Source organism: Thermobia domestica, chromosome 15, assembly GCF_964235325.1.
Source record: "Thermobia domestica chromosome 15, izTheDome1.hap1.1, whole genome shotgun sequence".
NCBI lineage: Eukaryota > Metazoa > Arthropoda > Insecta > Zygentoma > Lepismatidae > Thermobia > Thermobia domestica.
In genome coordinates, this window is record NC_137468.1 from 80026232 (window position 1) to 80049605 (window position 23374).

The window sequence follows — 23374 nt, forward strand, 5'->3', positions numbered from 1 at the left end:
TATTCCTGTAATTACAATATTTTTTCTAGATGTTCCTTTACTGTATATTTATTTGAATTGACAAATTATAAGGCAATGTTCAGATGAAATTATACATTTCTAACATTTTTTACTTCTTTCTGCTTATAGGTGCTGTCCCTGGGTGCAGATGTCCTGCCCGAGTACAAGCTTCAGTCGCCGAGAATCCACAAGTGGACCATTTTACACTACAGTCCATTCAAGGCAGTATGGGACTGGATCATCCTTCTCTTGGTCATGTACACCGCCATCTTCACCCCCTACGTGGCTGCATTCCTTCTCAGCAGCAAACCGGATGCGGACAAAGACGGGAAAGGCGGGGACAAGAGGTACCAGGAAGACCCCATGATCATTATTGATCTCATAGGTGAGTCCTTTTAAATTACTAATGCGTAATTGCATGCCATGAGGGAAAAGAGACCTCAAGGTAATTTTGGTTGTCTCAGCTTTGGACATCATGAAGCCTTCTGTTATAATAAATACAAAATTTACAGAACATCCATAACATTCAGTCACGATACAGTACGATCAAAAACTCAGAGTAAACCACTAGCTTGTATGGTTGACACTATGCGGGTTCCAGGTTTCTTGTGTTTTGCAATGGGTACAGCCACCCACAGAGTGCAGCAAAAATCGTCGAAGCTTCTTCCAGCCAGTGATGTCAGGTTTCCTTAAGCAAGAAACCCTCTAAAGAATGTCAAATATCTATCATACTAAAAAAATATCCCTTCAATTAGTGTAAAGAAAAGGGGAAAGACAAGTCATATGTTATCATAATACCAATACGAAAAACAAAAGTATTAGGAAATCAATAGTTATCTTTCTTAACTATAATTCTACGTATAAAGTGAAAAATATTATAAAAATGAACTATGACAAAATGAATCCTGAAAAAATTATTAATGATCTAAACAGAACTAAACCATAGCTCCCTGGTATTTTGCTCGATGATTTAGTTTGCCATATTACTAGATAAATTACAAGGAAGAAAACTATCTGACTTCAACAAACGATGGCGGGAGGGCACGATGGCTCAGTGTTAGAGCGCTTATCTCTGGTGCGTGGGGTCCATGGTCCATCCCGGCCAAGTAAGTTTGTGGTGGACATCATGTCCATAGCTTTTCTCGAGGTGCTCCCGTTTCCTTCCACAACCTCCATCAATTCTTCCATCATCATTCATTTGCCATCATCCGTCTCCTTAGAGTATCAGGTATAGTTGTGGGACGTTAAACTCAAAGATTTCATTTCATTTCTTACATGTATTTATTTCTAATTCAATCATTCTAACAATAGTGGATAGCAATGCTAAGAGAAATCCTACTATCTCTTGAAGAAGATTCTTAAGGAAAGGACAACGGTCTTTAAGAATAAAAGTTCCATATGTATGTCTCACAGACAAGAGACAACCTATACAATTTACTAATACTATCTTCTCGATAACCAAAAGCTACAATGTAGAAATATTTTAAACTTAGAGAATTTTAAATCAATTATCTACATCAAGTGCAGCGCAACCAGAAAACCCCTTCATTTTCGATGTTGGCTAAAATACTCCCTCAATTCATTTTCACGTCAAAAAATTCTCTACCACGTGGGATTTATCCCTCGATCTGAGGACTCTGCTAAGTCCCCTAGTGTCTAATTAGTTTGATGTTTGAAGTAGCTTTATGATGGCCACTTGTGAATCCGTGTGAGGAACGGGTGGAGCCGGAGGCAATTTACTGAATAGCTTAAAGTTGTGAGTGTATAGCGCATGACCAATGAGTAGAGACGTGAAGTTTTCGTTTTAACGATAACATCGAAAACTTGAAAAAGGCAAAGTAAAGTATATAGATATACCTAAATATATGGTAGAAGGCCAATAGTGAAATAACGCGAATTTGGTACTTTTTTCAAAATAACACCGAAATAACAGCATAAAGTGATAGATTCTCGAAATCACTATGTTGGTCGATAATACTATTAAAATAACACAAGTTTCCTTTGAAACAAAATGTGTTTCACAGAAGTACATCAGTCCTGTTATTTTTAGACCGGTTGGTTAGTGAAAGTATGTCCCAGAGATTTTGCTGTCCGTACTCTTGAAGAAATATTTTTGCCAGCTTCGAACGTTGATTCTGAAAGATATTTTTCAGAATACAACTCCATAGTTAAGGTAAAGATACAAAACCCTAAAGAAGAAGATGTGGAAATATTGACAATTTTGTCCTTTGAAAAATGAGAAACATTGAAGAAACCATAAATTAAGTGAAAATATGTGTTGATAATGATATGAATTGTGTTTTGAATAAGTATATTGTGAACTGATTTTTTTGAAGTGAAGAAAATGTTAAGAAACACTATGCTATGAACTGCGTTTTAGACAAGTGTATTGTGAATTGATTGTTTTCTTGAAGTGAAGAAATGTTAAGAAACACTGCCGTGTGTTTTTAGTCGATATATGTATTCAAATCAAACATTAAATAAATCCAAATTTATTAGGGATATCGAGTCCTTTTCTTCTCAGATGGTAAGACCAAAAATACAATTTATTCTTTTAAATTTAAGATGTCAAAATTTAAAAATATTCGTTTAATTTTAAAATTATATTTTATTTTAATTAGCTTTTGCAGACCACTTTCTCTATGTTTGCAATACGTATATACTTGTTTTTCAAAACCATTACAAAATAAAGCAAATAACCCCTATTTGCGTGTATTAAATCGCGAAAAATAACACCGATTTTGGGCAAAACATAACACCGATTTGAGAAATAAAATAAAACGAAAACTTCACGTCCCTACCAATCGGACATATTTTCGAGTTGATCACGGTTGCATTGAGTAGTAAGTTGCTCCATCCTGTAAGCCTGTAGCAGGCACTGAATAGAACACTCACACCAACAATCAGCCTTGATACGTTGTCTATCGCTTTGGCACCAGTCTTGATACACTTTCGCTATATGATCTGCTCATCAACACACTACTAGAGGCCTGCACGGGCTCGGGCCGAATCTGAAGGCTTAAGCCCGACACGGCTCGCGGGCCGGTCTCAGGCCTACAAAGCATATATCACTTCGGGACGGGACGGACTCGTGTCGTAAATTTTTAAATATACAAACATATTTCTCGGGCTTTTCGGGCCTAACTTTGTTAATATACTGTGCAATGATATTTAGTGGACCGTTCTGCAATTCGGGCTTATTTCGGGCTCATTTGATTATTACAAAAGCTCGGACCGGGCTCGGGCCTAAATGCGAAAACATATTTCGGACTCGGGTCGGGCCTCACATTATAAATTCACGGATTGGACCGGGCCCAGGTTAAAAATTCTGGCCCGTGCAGACCCTTATACTACGGCCGCTTGCACAATCGAAGCACTAATTTAACAGGATGATATATTACCTTTATCAAGCGCTGATAAATCTTCCTGTGTATTCATTGCGCGCAAACTCTTACTACTAATTGGATACCTAGGCCCGTAATACTATCAAATATATACTAGTACTACTATGTTATAAAAGTATTCTCATATTACAAGGATGAAATAGTGAATGGAATGATTTCGCTAGTGCTCTCTGAAAAATTTTACAGTAAATCAAACAATAAATGTTTTTTGTGTATTATGTAGCCTTTTGATGTTCAAAAGATGACTATGTTTGGTTTTCAATGTCATCGTTGAGTAGAGTTATGAAATATTGTATAGGGAATATCATTTGAGCTATATTTTTAAAAAATAATGTGAATAAAACTGCATAATTTATACCGTTTACTAAGGATTGTTAGGAGCATCTAGTCTAGGAAGCTCTGGTAAGTAGGTCATGTTGCCATAATGGAAGAAAGTAGGGATGTTTTCAAAGTTTTAACTTAATGCCCAACTGGAAAACGACAATTAGGAAGACCTAGGCGCATATAGGGGACAATATGAAGAGGGATCGCGTAGAAATAGGAAAACAAGGTAGAAACTGGATCCAGTTTGCTAAGAACAGAAGCCAATGGAGAGCTTTTGTGAGTGGGGTATTGAACCTCCGGGACCTATAGGCCATAGAATTAGTTCGTTAACTCTCATGGCCGTAATGTAGAGAAAAATACAGAAATATTTGCCGTGATGCAGAAAACATATTTGTTTTATCGCACCGCCTTCTACAAACATCTGTTCTACTTTCGTACACCGTCATTTAATTTTTTGGAATCCTGGAGAAGACATAACTTAAAAAAAAAAAAAAAAGCATGGGTGAATTCTATTGTAAACCTGTACACTACTACTTTTCTTCACACACATGTCAATCTTGGATTAATATATGTATAATCATTTGTCCTCTTTCAAACAGCGTTGTTTTTCGCTGGCTAGTATCTAGTGTTGCTAATAACAGCTTAGAGGATTATGTTAATCACATTCAATTTTTTAACAAAATACATTATCTTTCCAAAAAGGTTCTTTCTCTAATTCAATTGATATTAATTTGTCTTGTTTCTGTCATTACTCAGTTTTATAATACATTAATTTAGAGCTCTTCGTGGCTAAGCGGTTAGCGTACGCGCCTTTGGCGTGGGAGACCCGGGTTCGATTTCCGGTGGGAGCTCATGTGGTTCGGATTCCACGTTAATTAGTAGGTCGTTAAAATCAACTCAATACATTAATTTGTTTTGTTTCTTTCTACTATTGCTCAATATTGTATCCATATATCAATTTGTTTATTTGTCAGTGCGCAGTTTTATACCTATATATTCTCGAAACTGGAACCACACAAACTAGTGTTGTGCGTGACGCTTAAAAGGTTATGTGAGAGTATAGTTATTAAGTATTGATAGAGGTAAGGTATTTTGTTCAACTATTTACACAATACATCTTTAGAAAACACAATCAAAAATGAACTGTCATTTCTGATTTCGCGTTATGTGAGCTTAAGTAAGTGCAAATTGGGCACAATTGGTTTCCAAGTTATGACTTCTTGAACTGAGAGCCTTTAACTGAACTGAGAGATAGTATTTCAGTACTGAGTGCGAGTTGGAAGTTTGAAAAAGAAACTTTTATTTAAAATATTACAACACTATATCAAACGCACACGTTGTGATTTAGATAATACTTTAAAAAATACGAATAGATATATATTTCGATGAAATACGAAAACCCTATTTGGATTGTGTTGTTCCTTCAGATTACTTTTATCATTTACGTTCTAAATTAGCTTACTGTGTACGCAAGCGCTTGTACCCGAATTTATTTCGGGAAGGGTACAAAGATTTGGGACAGTAAAATTCAATACAATGATAATTTATATTAAAATTTGTAAAAATCACCTCTAAAATTAGACTAAATTTATAGAAAAAGTCGGATTTTCGAATAAAAGGTTCCGGACCCCCTGCGTACGTTCCGGCTGTACATATGCAAATTTTAATGAAACGATGCTTTATGTGCTCGTTCAGGCCCAAAGTACATTTTATGAGTTCAGTGCACAAGGAAATCAAGTCCACTTCTAACCGTTTTAGACATTTCATCCTTAAATCTCTATCTGAAGCTCCTTTCAGAGTTTAAAAGATTCATATTCAGATATTGTTAAAAAAAAACTTGTAATTTGTCGTATCAAGTGTTAACTTTTCCATATATTCAAGAATACTGAACAAAGTTATGTATGTTCTTCTTGTGTTCTGAATGACCAATATTATTTCAATTTTCGATATAAATAGTTTTCCTCACACACAAAGTAGGTTTAGAGCTTTCTATTTAAGGAGCAAAAATAGTTGAAATGAGCAATGTGACAAAAATGAGTTAGTTCATAGAGTCTAATTCTATATTCTCTAATTTAAAAAATGACGTGAATACTTCTGTTAATTATGTATTCATCGCCGCCATTGTGTACATGAATATTTTTCCTTAAGAACATGAATCGAAGTGGGCACAAACAACAGCCTTACGACTTACTACTTTTATATACCAACAGACATCAGACCATTGACACACCACTATAATTGGAGGACCTCCGCATAACAGCGTTAATCCACCTCAAGCGCTGGTTGAGACGAAAGTGACAGAACACTTGCCATCTATAATTCAAGATACTCTGGAACGCACTTACCAAAAGAGTTAAGAAACGACTCCAGAGACTGAAATACGATCAATAAAACGCCAAGTTACAGGCAATGACAACACCATCTCCTGAATTCTGGAAACTCGCCAGAACATTAGCAAGAACTCAAGGGCCACCAAGAATACAACCCCTGCGAACCCAACAGGGCCTATTATACACTCCGCAGGAACATGCAACAGTCTTCGCGGAACATCTCGAGGAGACTTTCAGAGTAAATACTGTCCCACTAGATGTAGAGACAAAAGCGGCAGTCAGCAGAAGCATCCAAGAACTCAGCGACGTATTCCACTTCCAGGCAGGAAATCCCACTACGCTAAAAGAGCTGCAACACATAATACGACGCATCAACAATCGCAGAACAGCAAGCCGGACAGCATCCTTTACTCGCTTTGAAGCACGCACCACGAAAGGCAATAGTACTTCTGGGCAAAATTAAAATGGCACTCTGCAGACAGGATATTTTCCAGCCGTATGGAAAGAAACCCGCCTCAGCATGATACCAAGACCAATTAGAAGAGAAACAGGTCTCAAAGGATACCGCCGGATCAGTCTACTCTCCCACCTAAAGTAGGTGGTCGAGCGGATCATACAAAGCCGACTACTGCAACTACTGCAAGCGGACTACAGAGACCAACATACTACTAGACCATCAATTCGGATTTCTACTCGGACATAGCATTACCCATCAGCTAGTCCAGGACGTTGACCTAATTAAGCGACAGTACAGTGCTGGCAGACACAAACTGGGCTTATTTTTCGACAGAAAAAATATTCGAGAAGGTGTGACACGCTGCACAAGCTCATGCAGGTGGGTTTCCCCAAATACCTAGTGAAGGTAGTGCAGTACTTCATCGCCAATCGCACATTCAGTCTCGCATGCGGAACATCTAGATTCACGACCAATAGTAGGAGGAGTACCATTAGGAGCTAGTGGTCTAGTTACCATACCACGCTTTATCACGCTGGCAGGAATCGCTGCTTCCGTTTGGTCTATTTCATGGACTGGTACCGTTAACTTAGACACCTGGCCCATATTTCCTCTCTCTGGACTATTCGTCCTTGTCCACGAAGTGCACTATCAAGCTTTATCCCTCAACCTTGCCTCGCCTTAGCGATGTAACCTCTATTCTGTAAGGGAATGGGATGCGCCCACTATACAGCCAGATTGAAGTTCTGAGTGTCTACCAGTTACCTACTGGTGGAGGCGGTCGTGTTAGCGAGCCAGTCCTCCCATGCTCTGAGCCATGGTGCCCGAGCGTTAAGGCAATCTCACTCCCCGCTCATGCTCGCCGTTACCCAGATTCCTGAGATAAGCTCACACAGGCTACCGAATTCCACGGTATGGCCACAGCCCTGCAAAATCCAACTCAATTCAGGACCCCAGACATGCTCAAGGGGGCTTGTTCAAATCCCGGCCCTGCCTACCTCTATTCGTTCAACGGCTATCATCTTCGCACTTAGAGGTAACAGGCACATATCGAGACAATCTCATTTCGGATCCAATTATACGTGTTAAACCACCATTTGAATTTGATGTCAACCCTTATTCCACAGAGATTCATCCCTTCTGCAGAGATTAGAAATCGTTAATGAGATTTCTGGGACATACACTTTTCTCCAGTCACTGTTCAGTCCCGTTGCAGACAAGAATCTGACATTTCCCTCCTCCCGGTAAGATTGTCCAAGCAATACGGGACTTCCTCTAATTACGGTAGAGGTACATTACCAGAGCCAATGGCTGATGTAGACCGTATGTTCATTTGGGAGCCATATCTCCTCAGGTAGGCTCGCCCAAGCAATACGGGGCTACCTATCTTTAGCGCGTTTAGGTATCACTACAGTTTGTAGCAACGCTACATTCCGAACCGAATGGTACGTGTAGGCTACCATTGGGAGGACCACCACCCTCTCTCAGTAAGCTTGTTCAAACAAAACGAACTTCCTCTAATTATGATAGAAGTGCATCGTACATTACCAGACCCAATGGCTGGTGCAGACTGTCTCCCTTTAAAGACACCACAACCCCTCTTTCTTACGTGTTGGGGTACCATGTAGTCTTATCTCCCGGAGGGACCGTGGTGGCTCAGTGGTAGAGCTTAATCTCTGGGTTCGATCCCAGTTTGCGCCAAATTACCTTTGTGGTAGACAAACTCCATGTGCGTGGGTTTTCTCGGGGTTCTCCCGTTTTCTCCCATCTTATGCATTCCATCATTTCATTCATTTCTCATCATCACCGTCTTTTTTAGCCTAGCAAACATAACCGTGGGACGTAAAACTTAAAAATTTAATTTTCTTATCTCCCGGACCCAAGGGCACAATCTAGTTGCCCATTTCGGAGGATGTCCGATGCCTCAGCTCCGCTGATAGGGGCGACATTTTCACTACCTACCTCATGAGGACGTGAAAAGGTGGTATGTACTCTCCCAGAGCCAATGGCACGAGTTAGTAGCCTATTTCGGAGAATAGCTGAAACCTCACCTCCGCTGGTAAGTTGTTGCCCGCCTTTTCTCCACTGCCCATTAAAGGTGAAGTTTTACGCTAGCGGTTATGAGATACTGCATATTTCTACACACGTCCCACTATCTATCTTCCCTCCAATACACTTGATCACCATAATATATGTGACCAGGAAATATGTGATATGTGACCTGGAATGCGAGGGAGTCCGAACAAGAATACTCCAGGGATCATGTTTTTCACCACTTCCATATACAACCTACACTTTGGATCTGCCTACCACGCTTTGCACGCTGCTGTCGACATTCGCCGAATACATGGTAGTCTTATACAGCTATAACAGCCATCGATACGCTGAAGCAACCCTGAACCGCCACATCCAGCAACTGGAGGAGTAAACCAACATGTGGAAAATTAAAATCAACACCACAAACCTACCCTGGTGGACTACACTAAAAATTACCAACGACAAGAATACCACATAAAACTGCATGGAACAAAGCTGGAACATAGGAACTAAATCAAATACCTAGGATTAATTGTAGACAAGAAAGTGATTTTTGCAGCACATTGCATTGAGATAGCAAACAGAATAACAAGCCCAATGCATCCGGCCGATGATGATGTACGCCCACCCGGCATGGCAACATGCAGGAATTTCCCACCACTGCAAACTACAGAAGATACAGAACCGCGTGCTAGGGCAAACACTGGCCACTCCCAGGACACGAAGATTGATCAATCACATGAGAACCTAGACCTCCCGCTCCTACAAGGTATTGCACAAGAACACTTTGCACGATTCTGTAACACCGTACAAGACTACGATAACGAAGCAATACGAACAATTGCCACGGGAGAACCCACCCCGGAGAGCGTATCGTGTACCAGGATACCCCTTAAAAAACTAACCATGACCACCATAACTAAAAGCGAAGGACTTACGATAGTAGCAGTCCTAACAACGAATGCAAGAACCAACTAAACACCACCACAACAACAACAAATGGAATACGTGAACTCCGACCTGACGCTTCTCCCAAGGAACTCAGCTATGTACTGATACTGATACTGATAATGTACACATTCCAACGATACGGAATACGGAATGCTGTCATCCTGAGAGCATGTTGTTGGTGATTATAGTGGCTGAGAGACAACACATACGAAAATTAGCACGCAAGTTGTCAGTCGAAATGTCTACACCCTATGTATCCGGCCAATCATGCTGTACGCCCATCCGACATGGTTGCATGCAGTAATTTTCCCATCACCGCAAACTACAGAGGATACAGGACCACGTTGCCAGGCTAATCACTGGACACGAAGATTGACCAAGTACATGAGGACCTGAATCTCCCGCTCCTAGAAAGTATTTGCCAACAACACTTCGCATGATTCTGAAACACCTTATAGAATCATGCTAACGAAGCAATAAGAATTGGTGCAAACAGCAGATTACACACCTATGTAAGCTGTCATCACAGGGAGAACAATTGTAACGCTATTGTACTTCACAAATTAACCAGTTTTAAGATGTCAAATCGGACGCTCAGAGCACAAGAGAATCAACTACAGTTACCAATGTTGTGAGGAAAAGGGACATCAAGTTTTGTACGGTACACTTAAACATGGAAAAGCTAACACTATTTTGTTTTAATACATCATAAGAGTTATTTACAACTTCTGAACATGTATCTTTTAAACTCTAAAAGGAGCTCCAGATAGAGATACTAAAGATGAAAAATGTCCAAAATAACCTAAAAATTGGATTTATTTCCCTCGTGCACTGGACGCGCCAAATAAAAATTTGTTTATTTTCTCAAAATAACCTACAAAGCTGCAAATATACAAACATAACAATAGATGATTATAAATAGTTATAATTTAAAAAAAAAAAGGACTCGTTTTGAACCAAGATAAATGATTTGTAATGCAACTAACTCTATGACCTATGGAACCCGGAGGTTCAATGGCGCACTCACAAAAGATCGTTATTAATTTCAGTCTCTAGCTAACTAAATCCAGTTTCTACTTTGTATTCCTATTTTTGCGACATCCTAATATGTTGTCCTCCCATCTGCGCCTAAGTCTTCCTAATGATCTTCTCCCGATTGGGTTTCAAGCTTTAAAAAGTTTGAGAGCGTTCCTTATTTCTTCCATTCCAGCTAAATGATATGCCCACCTGAGTCTCCTAGATTTGACACGTAACCAGAGGCGAATCTAGAAGGTAGAAATTAGTGGGGCTAACTGTAAGCCAGACTATGATAGGTAATCATGATTTTACTATAAACTTTCGAAAATATGTAAATAATAGCTTAAGTTACTTTTCTCACTTAAAATACTGAGGGGCTAGATCCGCCACTGTGCGTAATTTAAATTAATTCTGACTTAAAATAACAATACCCTACATGGGAGACTTACTGCTCCCATTATTGTGCTCTACAGCTATTATAACATAAAATGAATTCAATAGAATGAAATATGACCTTTCATTAAAATCATTGAAATAAAATTGTAAGAATCGGCAGTGAAAACAAGATAAAAATAGAATTAAGGGACAGATTAAGGGGAGAAAAGTACAAAGGTACCCGAAAAGGGGAAAGAAAGGTGAAAAAAAAATAATCTCTAATCCCAACTGAAGTAGCATTTGACACATAGGGTACCGTACTTTCTAAAAGCACTTTTTTTTTTTTTTCGAAAAGAAAAATGTGCATGTCTCAAAATTCTAACTCTAGTTATAATCGTGCAACAAAAGTTGATTTATTTATATTGATCCATGCTCAGCGTTCAAAATGAGAATTGATTAGTCAATTTTTGCACAGTAATAGTTTCTCATAACTTGAAAACTATTATAAGGTATTTTTTTCTTGAATACCATTATTGGCATATCCTTTCGTGCAGCATGCACTTGAGAGAGAATTGATACATTATATATAATACAGATATACACACGAGGTGTAATCAAAAAATATGATGAATAATTTTATTAGAAACAAGGTAATAAGTTTACATAGAATTTGATTTAATCTCCTTTCAAGTATTGTCCTTGGCTAGCAATGCACTTACCCCAACGTTGAATCCATGACTTGAAAGCATTTCTGGAAGGCTTCTTTTGGAAGGACGTTCAGCTGCTCTGTCGTGGCCCTCTTAATGTCGCAAATGATGTCATCACTTTTTCCTTTAATCACGGGTTTAAGTTTAGGGAAGTGCTAGAAGTTGCATGGTACCATATCTGGACAGCATAGCGAATGTGGATAGGCAGGAATATTTTTTTTTTCGGCCAAAAACTCGTTGATCGGAAGCAAGGTGTGGCACGGCGCAATTTCGTGTGAAGAAAGAAGATATTTGCTTATTTAATAGGCGTTTAAAATGCTTTTCACGGACCCATACATGTTTAGTTCTTCGGAAAGCTCAAGAATACCCATTCGCCTGTGTTTAAACAAATCATTTGTGCTACTTTTTTTGTACATTTTCATCTGTTTTTTGACGTCGAAGGACGTCTTGATCGTTACTCGATAGATGGCACTGTGCAACTACATTCATCGTACGTTTTGATCACACCTTGTATATAGATAGATAGTTAGTTACATAGATAGATAGATAGATAGATAGATAGATAGATAGATAGATAGATAGATAGATAGATAGATAGATAGATAGATAGATATAGTTACACGTGTGGCAATACAACCCACGGATGTGACTGTATTTTCTCTTATTACACAAACCAGTCGCAGAACAGAATTCGTAACAATTTTTGTTCCTCTCTTAATTCATGAGAAATATATTTTTCTAACTTTTCATTTTTTTAAATTCAATTTGATTCAAGTGTCGCATGGTCATTGATTAACCTATATTTAATTACCCTTCCTCTACAATTTGATGAGTGGTTTGAAATAGATACGCTTCAATATTTATGTTCAGCTATTTTTTTTAAGTTGCTCTAAATGTCAGCATAAAATTCTTCATTCTTTTCAACTTTAAGGCTTTTTATCCCCCATTACAAATTTATTTGACTCATCGTTATGCAATGTATGTTCGTTAGTGGTTTCATGAGTAAAGCTTTATTAAATTTTCGGCTTAGTTACTATTCTCTGTTAGCTTTGCTTCCATCCTGTAATTTCCAATTCATTGTAACATTCTGTAATTTCCAATCTACAGTAACGTAAAATAAAAACTTAGTATATAGGGTGTCTACTGATACTGGGAATACTGGAAATACTTGAATTTAATTTTGATACTGGAAATACTGGAAATATACTGACATTTTAATGCACATACTGGAAAAATCATGGAACTGGTAACTTGCTAATGTTTTTTTGTAATTGTTTTAATAGAAACAATTTTGTATGTATTGACATTATAATTTTTTCCAAAGAGTTGTATACATTTTGCAATTAGATATTTAAAGCAATGGGTGGAGTGGAGGTCTGTGAGGGGAGTTTGGAGGGCCTTTAAAGAATGATTAAAAACATCATTTGTACTTAAAAAATATCAAGGTTAACTAAATTTATTAAAAATAAATATTTTTGATGGTAAAACAATTACTGTACAAACCTGAAATCGTCAAGAGTGTGATTATTCCTAAAGAAGTTTTTTTAAATCATTATATTATGTATTGGAATTTTGCTGATAGTTATACTGAATATACTGGAAATATACTGAAATTTTGAAAATGAAACTCAGTAGACAACCTTGTATACAAGCATTATCATTGGAAAACTATAACGTACTTCAAAACTTATCCTTTAGAAAAAAAAAGCCATATCGTATCCGAGTTTGAACGAAATAATATGAACGCATTGCAAACTAAAACTTGAATGGAAAAATTCTACCAAAAATGAACATAATTCATTAATCAAGTGAGCGCTTTTGAGACAGACTGAGGGGAATAAAATGTCTTTCATTTTGATTTCACATACAGTTGAATTTCTGTGATAAATGTTTTCTAGAAGAGTCAATCAATTATATTATGCAGAGTGGCTGTAGAATTGACGACAAAGAGATCATTTGCACTTTGACGTGTTATTGTATTTGAAAATAAAGCACTTCAATGGAGTTTCGAGATATAAGACCTCAGCTTACTATTCTAGATTATTCAATTTTAATTGAAATGGCGAAACAAAAGCAGTGTTGGATTTAGAATATTTTTTTAGAAAAATAAAAGAACGAACTAAATATGAGAAACGTTTTTTCTCAATGTGAGTTCCGAAATGAACATCTTGTGAAATTAAGTTTTTGTTATTGAAATGAAGTTCTATTTTATAGACTACCTAGTTTCAAGTCCCTGCTTTTTGCCTATGCTGCAGGTTCAGCACTTTAAAAAAAAAAAAGCTCCATGTGAACACACACACAAAACCAGTTTAGATAATCTGTAGAATGACGATTAATACTTTTGAATACTGTGAAATCTGATAGCTTGCCCACCTCTTTAAGTTCATCCGAGATTTGATAAATAATATAAATTAATTATAATTGAAAATAACAGGACCCTACATGGAAATCTTCATGCTTCTATAACTGAAGCATTGTCACCATTATTATTCAACTTTAATCTGGAGTACGCTATAAGGAAAATTAAATATAGCAACCAGGCCCTAGAATTGGATAGTATTCACCAGGTTATATCCGTATGCTGATGATGTAAATTTAATAGGGGATGATAGGAGAACAATAGAAAGAAATGCAGAGGTCTTATTAACCCTTAAACGCATGACATGATTTGTATTTAGTTTCCATAACATGGGTCTTTATGATGGGTTCATGGGTCCATAACATGGTCCATAAGATTAGTCTGTTCAGAGTATATATTTCTAAAAAAATCCAATTCAAAGTACAAGACTAGTAGTAATAATACTACTACAAATACAATAACATTTCAGTAAAACAATTACTAATTTGTTATAGTAAAGAACTAATCTAATACTACTATAAAGATTAGTATTAGTATTATATACTAATACTAATATATAATAATAATCTAATACTAAAATATGCCGCGGGTCAGAAATGACCCATGTTATGTATACTAAGTATATAAATATATATAATAAAATGTAAAAAATAAATACTAAACCAAAAACTTAAATACATTATTTTTATGTAGTAAACAAACCAATAGAAGATGTCACGGAGAAAAATTACTGTGCAACAAATATTGCAGACAAAAATCTATACATAAATTACTGCTGGGTCATTTTTGACCCATGTTCTGCGTTCTAGGGTTAAACGCTTGCAGGAACATGTATTTAGAAGTAAAAGCAGAGAAAACTAAATACATGGAAATTCGTCGGGATCTTAATACGGCAAAATTTTGGACACGTTAAAATATCAAATAATACTTTTGATAAAGTGGATCCTTTCAAATATCTAGGATCAATATTAACAGACGAAAACCTATTCACGATTAAATTAAAAGTCGACTGAAATCAGGAAATTCGTGTTATTATTCAGTTCAAAATATCTTGTGGTCGCGAATTCTGTCGAGGAATTTGAAGCTTAAAATATATAAAACGATAATCATCCCTGTCGTTCAGTATGGCTTCGAAACATGGACGCTTACTAGGAAAGAAGAACATATACTGAAAGTATTTGAGAACAAGATTCTGGGACGAATATTCGGACCTAAGAGGAACGGAAATGGGGAATAGGAAACTTCATAGCGAGGAACTACATAATTTATATGGTTTTCCTAATGGTCGTTTTCCGATTGGTCTTCCAGTTAAGACTTTGAAAGCGTTCCTACTTTCTTCCATTCTGGCTATATGACCTACCCACCTAATTCTCCTACACTTGGTGACCCTAACAATGTTTGGTAGACCTAGGCGAAGATGAGAAGACAAACATTAAGATGGATCTTGCAGAAATAGGAATACAGACTAGAAAGTAAATCCAGTTGCTAATGATAGAAGTCAGTGGAGAGCTTTTGTGAACCTTCGTGTCCATAGGCTTTAGTGTTACATAGTTACTTGACCTGTATATCTGATCTTTTCCGTTTCTTTAAAAAAATCCTTTCTGGAAATTGTTATTTCCTCTGAAGGTCAATAAATCAAAGGGCAAAAAGAAAAAAATTGTCCATTGAAAGCACCTTCTCCAAAAGAATACAGAATGCGATTATAATACTTGTTGCTTCTTATTTCTTTTGTTGATGAATATATGACTAGATCGCCGCCTGTCATGTTGTAAGATATGTGGTAAAGTAGACCAAACGGACTTACTGAGCTATTGTCTTCCGTTGGTTTGCCGCATATTCGAAGTATTCTAAAGATCACCTACAATAAGTTCATAACAATCGACAATCGGAACCATGTTACAAAGTGCAAGCAAAAACATATCTTACTTCCATAGTTTGGGGATCAAAACCCACTAGCAGGATGTACTGTTAGCCTGGAAGCGAGAAATAATACTTTCTCGTTTCGTAAATTTTTGCAGAGTTTCATCTCCTCGTGATTCTCAAAGAATACCTTCTTATCTCGTCTCGATTCTCGGAAAGCTTTTATCGTATCGTCTCGATTTTTTCATCTCGTTTGGCAACCTGATGTTTTCGCTCTTAATTTCATCTAGAAGTTATCAGAATCATTTTTCACCATGATAAGTTCAGGAAGGATGAGATAAAGAAATAGTTAAACCATATTTCTCATTGGAGTGTATTGTAGAATGGATTGCGTATCTTTAAGGTTGGTTTAAAGGGACTTGTTTTGCCGATAGATGGCACTACTGTCTTCGTATCTCTCCCATGTATTTTTTATCTTTCACGAAAATTCACGATTACTCTTACAAATGTCAACCTACAGACTTCAATTTTTTAGAAGAGGAACTTCATAATCTATCAAAAGCAATAATCCGTGCCGATTTTTTATTTAGAATTTTCTTCATTGTTGAAATGGCTTGATTTTTTTTGTCGTCTACCCGGTTAAAGGGTTGCGCCCTTTCTTCGGGGAAGTGTTGTATTAGGAATGTTGAGGCTTCAGAAATTGTGGTTGGTCTAAGGGGTTTTCCTTTATTCATTCATTATTTTAAGTAATTAACATATATATACAATAGAGATAAATTGAAACAGGTGACACAAAATCCTAATAATAATAACAACATAAGGGTAATATGTGCATGGAGGCTATTAGAAATATGAAACAAGAAAAAAAAATAAACTGTCAGTGCATAAAGGCTAAGTGCGTGAATATAATAACAAATGAGAAAAACAGTAACAGAAATTACAATTCAAAGAAATAATATTTACAAATGATGATGAAAATGAGGATGAATGCACTGGACGCCACAACACTAGGTTCTGTTAGTGAACGGATGCTGTTATCTTCTGTTCCTGGGGCTATTCAGGAACTGATGTAGACAGAGGAGGCCCATGTTAATTGGTTATTACTGTGCATATGATGGATAGATGGAAGATGACAGATGGCGTGGATGATATATAGCAAATACTTCTGGGTCTCGATTGGCAGGATCCATTTGCAAGTGATACAGTGTAAGATAGTGTTGGAGCGGAGTGTCGACGTATCGTGGCGGTGCATCATTGTCTCGGTCATATCGTAGTATATCCTGAAGCATGGGGTGTCGTAAATCAAAGCGTTTCGTGATGTAACGAATGCGAAGCTGTTCTAGATGGGTGAGCAGTGGTGGAAAGTCTATGAGCTCGTAAAGAAGTCTGGTTGGGCTTGGTAAAAGAATTCGATAGGCCAATCTAAAAGCATGCCGCTCCATTATAGACAATTGTTTATAAAATTTGTCGGGAGCTGCGGCCCAAGCTGTATGGCCATAGGTTAAAGTACTCCTCATAAATGCTTTGTAAGTGTTGAGGACAATAGGTGGTCGTAAACCCCAGCTGGTGCCAACTAAACGTTTAAGTAGATTTAATCTGTTCTTAGCTTGAGTAACAATTTTCTTAAGATGCGGAGTCCACGTAGGCTTTGAGTCAAATATCACCCCAAGGTAAGTAAGAGATGATGTGAAAGGAACTGGCGTGTTGTCCACGTGAATATTTAATAAATTCGGATTGCGAAACACTCTGGATCGTCTACGTGGTGGTAGAAAGACTACAGATTGTGTTTTCGCTGAGTTAATACTGAGTCTCCAGACCTGACACCAACGGACAAATGTGTCGATAGCTGGCTGCATGAGTCTATTAATACGCTGGATAGTGCGAGCTGTTGTGAGAAATGCTGTGTCATCGGCGAATTGGTAGACTTGGACGTGAGGAGTCAGTCTGAGATCAGCAACGTACAGTAGATATAACAAAGGAGACAGAGAAGAACCTTGAGGTACGCCAGAATGTAAGAATATGGGGTGTGATAAAGCGTTGTTAATAGAAATATATGCAAGACGTCCTGTTAATAAAGTATTGATTAATCGTATGTAAGATATGGGCAGCATATAGTTGTGTAATTTGTATATCAAGCCAGGATGCCAGACCTTATCAAATGCCTTTTCCAAATCAAACGTAACTAAACAAGAAGGAAATCCCTTGTTGTATTGGTTATAAATAGCAGTGACGAGTCTTAAGAGCTGATCGAGTGTACTGAAGCGCGGTCGGAACCCAGCTTGATGGATCGGCAGAAGATTGTGCATGAGGAGGTGGTCGTGGAGCCTACGAACGAGTATATGTTCTAATAATTTGCAGAGACAACTTGTTAAATGGATCGGGCGATACGACTGTACTTCTGATGGTAGTTTCTTAGGCTTAGGAAATAAAAGAACTTTTGAATACTTCCAATCGAGCGGAAAGAAGCCACTGCGCAGGATAAAAGTATAAATATGGCTTAGAATCAGAATGAAAGAAGGAGGTGCTTGTTTGATGAGAGCATATGTGATGGAGTCGAATCCAGGTGCCGTACTGCGTTTGGTTGCTAAAATAGCCCTGATATCATCTGGAACTATAGCCTGAGTAAGTGGATTATTAGGTTCCAGAGTATGGTGGTCAGAAGGCTGTAGATGAGGAGCGGTCGGATCGGCGTGATGGTTGATCGAGGTTTGAAGGCGGTGCGGTGTGTGCCCTTCAGAAAGATGAGTGAAGACTTCTTGGAAAAATGTAGCAAAAATATTAACCTTGTCGATGTCATTATTAATAGCTTGATGGTTGTGAATAAGTGGATAGGGTGTACGAGACGTTTTGCCAGTAAGTTGGTTGAATTTACGCCAATATTTGCTGGGATGAGTTTCTGCAGTATGAGTATTACACGTTAAAATCCACTGTCTTTTCTTGTATGCTACAATGTAGTTGTGTGTTATTCGGAGATATTGGCGGTGTAAGCGCAGTGCCTCCAAGTTGCCGCTGGTTCTATATTCACGATAAGCTCGACGTGAAGCAGAAATTAGTCCAAGATATCTTGGTGGCAAAATAGGTTTATGCGGTTGTACATGAGTAGACGGAATGGCATGTTCCGCTGCTCCTTGAATTGCTGTAGTAAGGTCAGTGATGACATGATCAAGACTATGCTGCGAGGTAGGTATAGTGAGTGTGCTAATGGCGTCGTCTATTGTGGATCGGTATTGATCCCAATTAGCCTTATGATATAGATAAATTGAAATAGCTTGATTTTTGAAATGGATATCCAAAAATTTAACAATGGAATTGTTTCAACAAGCAAAATTCTAAATTAAAAAAATCAGCACAGATTGTTCCCTTTAATAGGTTATGAATTTCCTTCTCTAAAAAAATTGAAGTCTCTAGATTGAAATTTATAAAAGAAATTGTAAATTTTCGTGAAAGGGGGAAAAATTACATGGGAGAGATACGAAGACTGTAGTGACATCTATCGGCAAAACTTGTCCCTTTATACTAACCTTAAACGTTGATAAATACCCTTCATTATGGTCCTACAATCACTTTACCAATTTATAGTTTTTAAACTATGAATTATGTAACACTAAAGCAGTGTTTGAGATTTAAGGATTGGGTGAACTAGTGTTGCCCACAAGACTCGAGAAGTTTCTCGTCTAGTACCCAGTTTCAAAATATACTTTTCGTCTCATGGGTAGTAGTAGCATGGTGTATGTGTCTGTAAGTCCAGAACTGGTTTTGATGCTTAGCTACTTACAGGAGTGGGACACCATGAACGATTCGAGTATTATTTCCGAACTGACGATCTTATCTGCTCCTATTGCCACAGGTGGAAAGGAGAAACTAATAAAGAACGTACTTAGAGACCTGTGGGTAATTAGCATATTGAAATTACAGTGCGATATTTAGTTAAATCGGTATTTGAATGTCACACTAGGATAGATATTTAGTTGTCTAAGAGTTTAACGTCCTTTTCAGCAACCTAAACTTTATGAAACGTTGCTGGAGTTTAACGTGGAATCCGAAAGAAATGAGCTCCTACTAAAAATCGAACGCGGGCCTTATGCACTTTATGCACCACACTAACATATTAGATGTAATGTTTTATATAGCATAAATAATTTTAACTACATTTGTTTAGGAGATACAAGCCAATACGTAGCTTATAATTAGTTCCTGTTCCAGAACGAGTATGTTACAATTTACAATAGCATTTCCCTTTAAAATTTAGATTAGTCACATTTTTGTGAAACCAATAGGGGCCAACATAGATAACATAAGTTTAACTATACATGTCATAGAACAATTGACGAGATCGTTGATTTGCTCTGAATACGTACCAATTGATTTTGAACAAAGTATTGCAAGGGAAAAGAGTTGCAGCAAAATTCCTATCTCACATCCTTACGTCTGATCACAAGCAGTCCCGAGCGAATTCGTGCTGTGAATTGAAAGCGCACTTGAAAATGAATTCTTTGTAGCACGAGATTCCGCCTCTCATTCCCGATAGAAGAACCTTGAAATTTAAATGCATTATAGTGATTTGGATTCCACCTTAAACTATAGCTCGTGTCTTATAAAGCCTTGGTGCTGAAACGAGACGCTAAACTCCAACAACCAACTAACTTGAAAATCAAGTGAGGAAATTTCTACAGAAGCAATAAAAGACGTCGTCAGACCAAATATTTCAATTTGATTGTTTATTGATGGCGATAAGTTGAACACTTTAATGCAAAAGTTACTAACTTTGTACCCATTTAACTAACAATACCTGAAGATCGTACACACTATAATTGCAGTTGAAAAGCAATAATAATGTTGACTAAGAAATCGAACCTCCCCCCCCCCAAAAAAAAATGGGACGACTCCAGAACTATTAATCTCATATGTGGTACAGCAAAAATTAAAAATTTAAGCTTCCAATTCTTAACAGAAAACTATATAGATGAAAAAATTAGGAAAAGAAGATGGAACAGTTAGCTTAAGGGAAGTTAGAAAGGTTTATAGAATGAAAAAAGGAATTGTCTATAATAGTTGTTGATTTATAGAAGGCTTTTGACAAGTAAACAAGGAAGTGTTGGTGGAAGTTCAAAAGAAAATTTGATATAAAATGAATGAGCCGAAGTTTCGTAAGAAACTTACATAAAATAAATTAATAAGTAAGTGTTAAAAAGGTTGGAAATGACATAAGAGAGAGCAGTTGGTAGGGAAGCCTCACAAACATTAACATACAACATATATAAAGAGGATGTAATGAATAAGAGTCTGCATTAGAAGAGGGTATTTTGATAGAAGGTGAGAGACAAAGTGTATAGGATTTGTGAATGATACAGTTTTTGCAATCCCCTTTATGGAGAATGAGCTCTCACTACAATAACATTGAAGAAAAGTGTGAAATGATAGACATATTCAATATGTCTGAAAAAATGTTTAGGAACACAATTTGTAGTATGATGAGCTGAGTTAATTAATGAAACAATAAAAATTTCTGTATGTTTTTCTTCTGTAAAAATAATGATATTTTACCATATATGTAAACAAACACTGTAAATGGGCAGGATGCCTGTTGTGTTGTTGTTACAATAAATAAATAAATAAATAAATAAAATAAATAAATAAATAAATAAAATCTAAAGCAAAACAATACTAGACTGTAAAAAAAATAAAACATCATTTAAACACTTTTAGAACAGTTTTCGAGGAGAAAATTGATAAAATAGCGTTTAAAAGTCTGCTTCTCGTGTCCAAAAAGCGTTAATTCTTAAAAATAATGTGTAGTGTGACATATTTAAAACACTTCTGCTCGGCAAACACTTTGAAAACAAAGTTATGTCACATACTGCAAACACATTTAGGACATACTTGAAAAAACAGTATCTAAAAGAGGGCGAATATGTGTCATCCAGGAGTTCACGTCGGTAATGTGTAAAGTGTCCTTACTGTGTCTAAAAGTCGTTTCCAAATATTTTGTAGTTTATGATGTTAGAAAATTTAAGGAAAAACTATAAATGAATGTGGGGTGAAACCAAGGGCGCCGATCCTGGGGGGTCGAGGCCCCCCCAAAGCTCATGTGGGTCCCCTAGTGTATTTATGAATATACAATATTTGGCATAATTTGAATGCAATTTGTCTTAATATCCTCATATATATGGTGGACCGCCCCCAAATTTACAGAGAAATCGGCACCCTTGGGTGAAACTAAACATTTGAAAGACAAAACTGATGCTAATATGAACAAAGCAGATTATATCAAATATAGAAATAGAAGGGAAAAAGTAGAGGGAGTAATTAATTGTTTTCGGTTAGATAGTATTGTTAATGAAGATGTGAAATGTGAACGTTAAATATTAAAAGCAAGGATAGGAGTGGCAAAATAAGTATTTAGGAAGAGAAATTATATTTTGTGGGTTATTCAATAAAGTGTTAAGGAAAATACTCATTAAATGATTTATGGCGGTGTACGGAGCAGAAACTCGGACACTACCCAAAAAAAGCTTCTTAAGATAGATAGACTTTTAATATGTAAATATGGAGAAGAATGGAAAAATCTGTCCCGAACGAAAAACCTAATGAGAAAATGTTGGATAAGAAAGGTAAATAAGAATAATATTCGAAATAATCAGAAAGAGGAAGAGAAATAGATTGAAATATTGTCTGAGAAGGAACTACATCCTGAAGGATATAATAAAAAAAACAGGGAGGAAGTAAAACGAAGGGGATAGAAAGCTACTTAGTTTTCTGCTAGAGACCTACCAATGATGGTAAACTGTGATGATTTTGGACGACTTTCCCAGGTGGAAAATTTCAACACATATAGGGTTAAAGTAGTACTACAAAAACACTGTTAACCCTTATTGAACACGATCTGAAATTCTTCGAAGGGAATTTCGCAACTCCAGGTGGAATCCCCCGCCGCTCTCCTGAACTCATCATTGATAATAAAATGCCTATGATGATGTCACTGGCAAAGAGATATTTTAATAGACCAATCAAGAAGGATAAGTTTTGCCGCATGCGCTCTCTTGCCTGCTTGAACAGAGCCATAGGAGAGGTATCGCTATATTATATTATGGGGAAGACCTTTGTCTAACCCATTCGGTTGAATGTACGAAACGAGGTTTGGCTCCATTGTTCAAGGTTTTCTGCTGGTACTGCGCCTTAACTTGGCTCGCCTACCCTCTGCTCAATACAGAGGTTAATTCATTCATATTGAGCCCAAGTCAATGTTCAACAGCACCACGCATGCACAACCCATCGCCGTGAGATTGCCACGAGGCAAGCAACAATATCTCTTTAGTCACGCAGTAGAGCACTGTGGTTGAGCGTACTCTACAGATTCTGGGAGGGGTTCATTGTGGCCCTTTTCAGCGATAAGTTCACGACGTTACGCATCGTAGTAATATTTCAGGTGCGTAATTTTCGTGTAGGTCATGCCACTTTGAATCATATTATACGGAAATATGCGACACAAAGTCCTCGTTCCAATACACTGACGTGAACAGCTATAAAAACTGATCTCCCATGAAGAAGACCTCGCC

General features: G+C 37.2%; 1 protein-coding gene across 9 annotated transcripts in view; it reads left to right on the top strand.

Annotated features, from left to right (window-relative positions):
- LOC145671106 (voltage-gated inwardly rectifying potassium channel KCNH6-like) overlaps nt 1-23374 on the top strand; it is a 754568-nt gene that overhangs the window by 589559 nt on the left and 141635 nt on the right. For all 9 annotated transcript variants that reach the window (XM_081739884.1, XM_081739879.1, XM_081739878.1 and 6 more), the window contains one exon: nt 130-385. In XM_081739884.1, coding sequence (XP_081596010.1) covers nt 130-385 — 256 coding nt within the window. The remainder of the gene's footprint in view (nt 1-129; nt 386-23374) is intronic.